Below are 8728 nucleotides of genomic sequence, written 5' to 3'. Positions count from 1 at the left end.
GAACTCAGAAATCCGCCTGCCTCTGCCTCCCAAGTGCTGGGATTAAAGGCGTGAGCCACCATGCCCGGCAGAAGTTAAATATTTTCAATGAAAAGGTTACAATATCACACCATAGATAAATCATAAAGCAAAATAGTTAAACAATGCCATTCTGTACCCAATTTTGGTGTCCTGTGACATTTTTATTATCCCAGAAAGTATGGTATCCCATACCTGAACCCTTTGATGGGGCACTGTCTACAGATAGAGCACTTGGTCTGATGCTTCACTTGCTCAGCGATGGTGACCCGATGCAGAACAGCCAGCCACACCATAGACTGGGGTTCCAAGTTGACCCACTCCAGGAACTGGGAAGCTTCAATGACTGGCTTGCCAGTGCTCTAGAGAAATAAGAAACCCAGTGACTAGAAGGCCAGCATCTGGTGAAGCAGGAGAATCAGCACCCTTCCTCGCAGGACTCCTGCTGGGTACTCCAGAGAACTGTTAGTTTTGTTGTCCCATCTCAACAAAGCTCCTGTACCTGAGTACGTTGCACCCAAAGCTGAGAGGCTGGTCTCCATCTGTTCCACTCACCATCCCTTCCATCTTACTTCCCTCCCTCTTTGAAGTTACAGCTCCATACTTACAAAGCGAAAGCAACTACGGACACTGGGCTCCACATTGCTGCCCCCAAATGCTGCCACTTCACCCAGCTGACGGGGCACTTGAATGGCTTCATGAAGCAGGGCACCAAGATGGCGTTGATCACACTGGCTGCCTGAATTGGCCACTTGGCTGAAGAGATCTGCTGGGCCCATCATCGATAATAGCCAGACCCAGTTTAGGAATGAACAGAGAATGTACATGGAAGAAGAAGCAGAAAAGGATAGCAGAGAAAGAGCACACTGCACTGTTGAACTGATAACTTGAAAGTGGAAAGCCCAGAAACCCATCCCCTATCTCAACTCCCAAGGGTTCGAAAAAGCATTCCTGAGTCTGGGTGGGGGGATGAGACAAGACACAAAGAGGACATCATCAGTGAGAAAGGAATGAAGTGGAAAGGGGCAGGGAGGGAGCGAACAGAGGAGAGAACGATAAAGAGACAAACACAGGAGCACAGGAGAAACAAATGGATATCAATGAGGAGGCAGGGGTGAGAGAAAGATAGAGGGGGAGGAAAGAGAGAAAGAGAGAGAAAAGAGAGAAAGAGAGATAAAAGAGAAGAGGAGATCAGAGAAGGGGAGAGAGAGGACACAGAGAGCAAGCAGACAGAGCTAAGTAAGGGTAGCGTTAGACACCGATGGATGCTACAGGACTGGGAAAGCAAATGCTTTCTTGGTGTGGAAACACATGCTGGGCAGCTTTTCCCACCCTCACGAGAAAGCAGCAATTCTAGAACCTCCTCAAGGCCGGGCCAGCAACCTTAGCAAACCCCTCAACCCAAAATCCATTGCTTCAAACCTCACCTATGCCCCCAGAAAAAATGCACTTGGGGATTGAAAATCATCACAAGGTGACCAAGTACCCCTCTGCTGAGTCACAAGATGGAAACTCTGCTTATCGTATGGTCTCCCTCCTTTCTCCCCTTGCCACACCCCTCCCCTACCCAACATCACTGCAGAGGCAGGAGTTGTACTCACACTGAAGTTTTTCTTTCACTTCCGTGCCACACAGGCATGCGATGCCAGTCTTAAAGGACAGTGCTCGCATCTTTCCACTGCGACCACTAGGTTTAAAGGAAGAGATAGAAAACATATCTGTGTTCTACATATGTGTGAATATATGTGAAAGGTTAACGTCTTGGCAGTCTTTTCTCACTGGCCCATGCTCTAAGCTGTCCTGATCCAAGTATAGCATGGGAACAAGCTCTTCCCACCATGGCCAATGGAGATGCCCCATTGGATTAATTGGGCAGGCTTCCAGGACTGAAAGGTTTTACCTATCAAAAACATTGAGGAGCCAGTTGAGGCTCATGTCTACACACAGTGGCACATTGACCAGGATGCCTCTTTCCTCCTCCAGCCGTTCATACAAGGCAGTCAAGCAGTGAATGACTTCCACCACATCCATTACATGTTCACTGGCCTGTAAGTCGTGCTCGTTGAAGATCTCCAGAGCTGTAGTTAAAGTTACCAAATCCACTGGAAAGGAGAGAAGAAAAGGAAGATGGAGCCTAAAGAGGCAGCCCAGGGTTCCGATGAGGCAAGGTTACAGTATCACCAAATCTGGTATGAAGTCCAGACCAATCATTGGCAAGTCTGCCATAAGCTTGTCCTTTACCCCCACTCCCATCCTATGAGAGAGCAGGCACCAAAGGTCGCCCGAGTTAACATAGCACATCTCTGTATACATAGGTTCTTTCGCATCCATTTTGAGAAAACAGTGAGATGTGAATGAGCACACCTCGTGCACTGAATTGACTCCCGAGGAATCATAGCCTACTTGAAGTTTCTCTGTTTGCAAAGGTTTCACCTTTTTAAAACAATTTTGGAGGTACAGAGGGCGGATCCACGGCCCTTGTTCATACTAGGCACTCTATCACCAAGTCACACCCTCTGCCCAATATCAGTTGCAACTGAAAACAGATTTGTTCAGGAGCCCTGTTCTAGGAAGCTTAGTCCTGGTCACGAAGGGTGATGCATGGCTGCGTGAGTGTGACATAAATCAGGAATACATAATTACTTGTGACGCTGAGTCAGCCTAGCTAGAGCCCTGGGACAGAAAGATTACATGAACAGTACTCCTGAGCAAGGCCAGAAGGGACAGTGACATGTCTGCAGCATGCCAATGAATAACCATGGAAACTTGCTTTAACAGTTCTGTTGCTGTAGCTAGTAAGCCCAAGATGGCAGATCATGAAGCAGAACCACCATGAAGCGGAAGACCATGAAGCAGAAGCACCATGAAGCCTGCTGCAAAGCAAAGTTTCTTGATTACCCAAGCTGGCTAGGGGGAAAAAAAAAAACCTGTGGTTTGGATAGCTGTGGGGTTTCTTTAAAAACAAGCCCGGGGTTTGGGGTGAATGGCAATATCAAGTTTTCTCACTCAAGATGTCCCAGCATTTGTAGTGTTCACATCAAAACAATCAATAGTTCTGGCCAGGGCGGGATGAAAATGAGAAGAAGCAGACAGGTGGTGAATAGGAGGAAGGGGGCGAAAGCTATGGGAAAGAACAACTGAAGACGTACAGCGCAGGGCCTTCTGGACTCTGCGGAGCTTCATGGCAGTGCGGTATGCTGAGAACTTAATGTTGTTCAGATCGGCTGCAAAAAAATGAAAGAGACTCACTTAGGTCAGAGAATTGTGAAGTAGAACAAGTGCCAACAAGGATATGTATGAACGAGAGTTGTTAGTGGTAGTGTGCGCTGATGTGACCACACAGGGAAACAACTTGGTATTGTGCGATGAGGTGGAACACAAGCATCCTGCTATCGAGGTACTATGTAGTCCACAGCAGTGATGTGCAAACTTTATTTTTTACAAAGTAAGAAATGTATTTTGTATCATGATCCAATATATACGCATTTCAGAAAGCAGTTCTTTACTAGATTTAATACAAATAAAACCATAAAATAAATAGCAAACCTGACCCTTGCTAAGTGTTCATTGATAGCTCCCAGTCTCTTTCAGCTTTTAAAGAAGACTGCTATCACATGCTGAAATAATATTATAACCTGCATACTAAAAAGTATACCCTGGAAACCCTCTTGCACGCTTGTAACGGAAGCCACGTACAAGAACCCCTCAGCAGTGTTGTTTACATATAGTCACTCTAAACTAGGGACCCATGTGCCTATGGATAAACCTGTGACATATGCTGTATTTCTCCTAGTAGGCAAAGGTACAGCATGAAAAAGTCTCACTCACTGCAGCTCAGAGACTGCCTTTCAAATCAGATTAGACTTCATGTCTTCAAGCATAGCTCCCTAATGATGTTAAAATGGTCCGGGGGAGGGGGGGATGGAGAATATGCTGTTGAGGAAGATGCAGAGGGGCTGTTTTGTCCTTAAAAAAAAAGCACCCTATTGAAGTACAACAGACCTGCAAGAAGCTATATGTGAAGTGACAGTTAGGAAGCCAGTATTTAGTATATAGATAGCTTGATACATTTGATGATAAGTATACATTACCACAACCTGTTTCATAAACCTACCCATTGCTACTGAAGTTTCCTCCCAACTTCTTATTTATTATTATTACTATTAGTAGTGGTATGCTGCTGGTAAGAATAATTAATATAAAAGTATTCTCTTAGTAAAACTTGACACATAAAAAGAGTACTATTAACTATACGCACTGTGTCATATAGCAGATTTCTAGGACCTATTCTTGTTGCATAATTGAAATGGTGGCCTGTGACCATTGCACCTCTTAGCATAACATTCTTTAGGTTTATCTACATTGTCTAGATGGTATTGCTTTAAGATTAAAGGGTACAATTCCATTTTGTGCATATGGCACATGCTCTTCAACCATTCATACACTGATGGAATACACAACATATAGGAACCTTGCATTCTCACCTAGGGTTTGGTATAACTCGGTCATCTTAGGATGGTCCCAGCATGTGGTCTGAGCCTGGTGGCTACAAACAAAAGCATCAATAGCACCAACATCACATTCCCAACATCCTTTGCGCGCGCGCGTGCACACACACACACACACACACACACACACACACACCCATCAGTTAGTGAAAGGTGGGTTGCAAGAAGCAGCACAATGCAGAGGTAAACTCTAAAGATCCCGATACACCAGAGTTCACCATCACCAGGGCACTCTTAGCACTTCTTACAAGTTGGAGGAAGCATTAGACTAATTGGGGCAATCCCGATGCACACGAAGTGACAGAAAGACAGGAGATGGAGGGGCTAGGCAGGTGACTGACCAGCTTCTGGTTCTGATGACCACTCACTTGATGTAGTAGGGGACTTTATTGGGAGAAATTGCTCTTTCCCAGGGAACTTGGACAGAAGCTATTAAAAAAAGAAGAGAAAGAAAGGTGGCCACTAGTATTCTTCAAACATCCTAGCCATTCTCAAATTTCTTAATTAGATTAATTCATTTCATTTTATGTGTTTTATCTGCATGTATGCATGTGTACCATATGTGTACTTGGTGCCTGTAGAGGTCAGAAGAGGGCATTATAAGTCCTGGAATTGGACTTGGAGATGATTGGGAGTTACCAAGTGGGGGGCTGGTAATTGAACCTCTGTCTTCTGCAAGAGAAACAAGTGCTCTTAACTGCCTCTCCAGTCCATCTTGGACATTCTTAAACTCTGTGCTTCCTCAAAGGTGGTTAAACACAAAAGGAAATAACATTTACTTCCAACTGTTAACAGCTACCAGGGAGTGGCATTACCAAGCAACACATGTTGTTTCTTGATGCAAGAGCAGGGGAAGAGGTTGTCACTAATGGCTTGGAACGAGAAACATGGCTAGGACATGAACAGGAATACTTTATAACCCCAGTATTTTCCCTAAGCAGGCTGTCATTTTACCTATTCAGTGGCAGATAGCTGAACTACTCCTGTAGCTATTTTCTCACAAGGCTTAAAGCCTTTCCCTAGAATGCCAACCTTCTCAGATCTGTGGGGCAGATGGGGGTGATAGTGCCCATTTATCTCTTATAAGGAACTCTTTCAACTCCCTGTTTATATCACTGAGATATTAACAGGAGAGGCCCAGACTACCTGGGTCACTCACTGTAATTTTCCTGACTACAGAAGATTTAGTTGTGTGTAACTGGCTATAAAAGCAAAAATTTGAAGCATCTTTATTGAGCTCCTCCAATGTGCCAGATACTACTATGCTCATGCCTTCTGTCCACATGTAACTTTCCTTTCTGCGTATTTTTGACTCTCCATTCTTGGTCTAGGCCAGCATCACTCATTCACATGGATTACGGTGCAGTAAATTCTAAGGGGTCTCTCTGTTCCCACTCTGGCTCCCAACAATCTTATTCTGAACATCATACTGATATGTAAATCAGATCATGTCACCCCACTCCTCAAACCCTATCAAAAATCCCCCGTTGTGTTTGAAGTAAAATCTTGAGTTCTCATGTTTACCCACAAGGCCTTCTGTGCTCTAATGTCTCTGCTCTTTCTGTTGCTTTCTTCTCTATAGGTCTCCTCACTGTTCCTCCGCACACATCCCTGGGCCCCTGCTTTAAGGGCTAGAATTTCTGCCTAATGTGCTCGCTCCGCTATCCATATGGCCCTTCTCCCGTTGCCTTTAGAGCTCTATAAACTGCCACCTTCTCAATGAGAGCTTTGCAGTATCTCTTCCCACTAAGCACACGGGCTCCATTTCCACATTGCCTTTGGGACTCTGTAAAACTGTCACCCTCTCAGTGAGACCTCTGCAATGCCTCTTCCCTTTAAGTCTAGTCTCCCCTCCCCTAGGCATGCCTTCCCTGCTTTAATATAGCACTTGTCACAAATTTCTCTTATACCTGGCTATTACTTGATTATGATATGTTTCTTCCACTAGAATATGAGCTTTCCAAATCTAAGGATTTTTTTTCCCCACCAGCATGGCCCCAGTGCCCAGAAAAGTACATGGCTCACAATTAATACTGTTGCACAAATATGCTTATTTAATTTTCAAAACCTAAAGATCTAGAAATCCCTCTCCTTCAGGTAGGAAAGGTGAGCTTCAAAAGATTACACCAGTTTTTCAAATTTGCACAGCTCTTAGACTGAGGTACAGTTGCTCTGAACCAGTACTCTCTGACTGGGAGGCTGCTCTCCTAACCACCCCACCACACAGCTTTTTCCTTATTGCTTCTTGGATGCCAAGACATCCTGGGCTCCCAACGGCTCCCTAGCAGACAACAGTAGATTTTCTTGGAAAAAAAATAAATAAAAGGCTGAGGTTCTGCTTCACGCAGTCTAGTTTGATTCACATACTGGAAAGGAAGTGCTGTGACCCCGGCCCAAAGTCCCGGTGGGCATCCTGGAGCTGCTTAAGCCTCTCAGCCACTGACACCTATGGAAAGAAGAGTGGGTTACTTCTAGCCACTCACTGTGGGATCCTCAGTTGCCTCCAAGGATCTTTAGGAGCTCTCTCATAAAGCAGCCTTTCTCCTGCTCCAATATCGTCTGTGGTCACCCAACTCTCACCCTCCTCCAGCACCAGCAAGGATCAGAGAACGGCCTTATTAGTTCTAAGCCATAGTAATTCTTCTCTCCAGTCTAATCAGTGTGTTTAAATCTAGACAAGCCCCTCTCATTCTTCTAGTTCAACCACTACTTACAGCTGAGAAGTTGAGAAGCTTATTCTCTGATCCCTAACTCCCTACTATTCTTTTCCTGTGTAGCTTACATTTCCAAACCATTGGTATTCTTTGGGCCTGAGCATACTCTCCTTCCACCCTGACCCACAAGCTTGGCCATACCAAGATGCCACCCCCCTCAAGCTCATTTCAGCATGCTCTTCTACCTGGAGCTGTTTCCATCGGATGTTGATCTGTTCCAGAGCCCTGGAATTCTCCATTGACAAGTGCACATCGGAGATGGCAAGCTGGTGGGCCAGATCATTCACTAACTTCACTCCATCTTTCACAGGAGAGAATTCTTCTTTGAATAACTAGAACACCGGAACCCAAGTGCCACAGCAGACAGAATAGGGAAGAGGACATGTTACTCAGTCACCTGACCTCTCCCCTTTCCATATCCAGGGTTAGTTTCAACAACACTTCTTAGCTACTTGGCCACTTGTGCAATAAACTAAGCCATGTGTGGTCACTGGCCTTATGTTTTTCTTCTATTCATTTCAAAAAAGCATAGAAAGAGGAAAGAGTAAGATGGAGAAGACTATAAACAAACTAGCCCTCAATCCAACCCATAACTAAAAGATGCTCAGCTGAGGCCCAGACCAGCACTTAAGTCTCAGCAGAAAGAACACTGGCACTGTGAAAGGACATCAGGTCTCAGTCAGGAAAGGATCCCTACATACCTTGATGGCTTGGATATGCTCTGGGAGGGAATCAATAAAGAGATCCCCTATGGGCTCCCACGTGGCTCGGACTCCCTCTGCTTGGGTCAGAGTACTGCTCAATTCCTCCATGGTCCCTTGGATCTCCAATAGATGTTCCAGAGTATGCTCAATGTGGCGATGCTGATCCACACAGCGGGCTGTCAGCTTCTCCCACAGCTCACTGGCCACTGTCGCCTGCTTCCATACAAAACGACTAAGGTTTTGAATCCGCTGTCTGGGGGAGGTATCTGTGAGGCCAACCAGGAAGACAAGACAAGCTAACTCAGCAGAGGCAACTCAGAGAAAGACCAAGGCCTACTCCTCTCCTTTATAAAATGCTTGCTTGTGGATGAGGGGACACTGGTGCGTGCTTGTGTACATAGATTCATGCTTACATATATATTTCCATGGTTGCACGCCTTTTGCACATTCAGGGATTTAAAATTCCATTACATTTATTCATGCAATTATACATACTCTGAGTGTGTATGTGTGTGTTTCACGGTGTTTGTGTGGAAGTCAAAAGACAGTGCGCTGGAGTTGGCCTTCTCTTTCTACAAGATGGCTCCGGGGGATGTAATTCACATCGGGGTCCGAGGCATACACCTTTCCTAGCTGAGCCAACTCACTAGCACCACATTCACAGATTTTCTAAAAACTGTGTATTTAGTATTATTATTATTATTATTATTATTATTATTATTATTATTATTATTTTCTTTATTTACATTTCAAATGCTATCCCGAAAGTTTCCTATACCCTCCC

The 8728-nt window shown here is 44.9% G+C and overlaps 1 protein-coding gene across 5 annotated transcripts in view; it reads right to left on the bottom strand.

The window, feature by feature from the left end:
• Drp2 (dystrophin related protein 2) overlaps window positions 1–8728 on the bottom strand; it is a 50803-nt gene that overhangs the window by 15397 nt on the left and 26678 nt on the right. For 4 of the 5 annotated variants that reach the window (XR_003843025.1, XM_029534285.1, XM_029534286.1 and 1 more), the window contains 10 exons: window positions 7942–8210; window positions 7426–7572; window positions 6894–6972; window positions 4895–4955; window positions 4503–4564; window positions 3168–3242; window positions 1919–2120; window positions 1620–1705; window positions 627–784; window positions 214–380 (listed from right to left, as the gene is read on the bottom strand). Coding sequence is in view for 4 of the 5 variants with exons in the window: in XM_029534285.1 (XP_029390145.1) it covers window positions 214–380; window positions 627–784; window positions 1620–1705; window positions 1919–2120; window positions 3168–3242; window positions 4503–4564; window positions 4895–4955; window positions 6894–6972; window positions 7426–7572; window positions 7942–8210 (1306 nt within the window). In the remaining variant the exon portion in view is untranslated. The remainder of the gene's footprint in view (window positions 1–213; window positions 381–626; window positions 785–1619; window positions 1706–1918; window positions 2121–3167; window positions 3243–4502; window positions 4565–4894; window positions 4956–6893; window positions 6973–7425; window positions 7573–7941; window positions 8211–8728) is intronic. The other variant, XM_029534287.1, reaches the window with a different exon arrangement.

The sequence above is a fragment of the Mus pahari genome, chromosome X (assembly GCF_900095145.1).
Source record: "Mus pahari chromosome X, PAHARI_EIJ_v1.1, whole genome shotgun sequence".
Classification (NCBI taxonomy): Eukaryota; Metazoa; Chordata; class Mammalia; order Rodentia; family Muridae; genus Mus; species Mus pahari.
The sequence above is the reverse complement of the archived record's forward strand: the minus strand, read 5'-3'. Positions and strand labels throughout refer to the sequence as shown.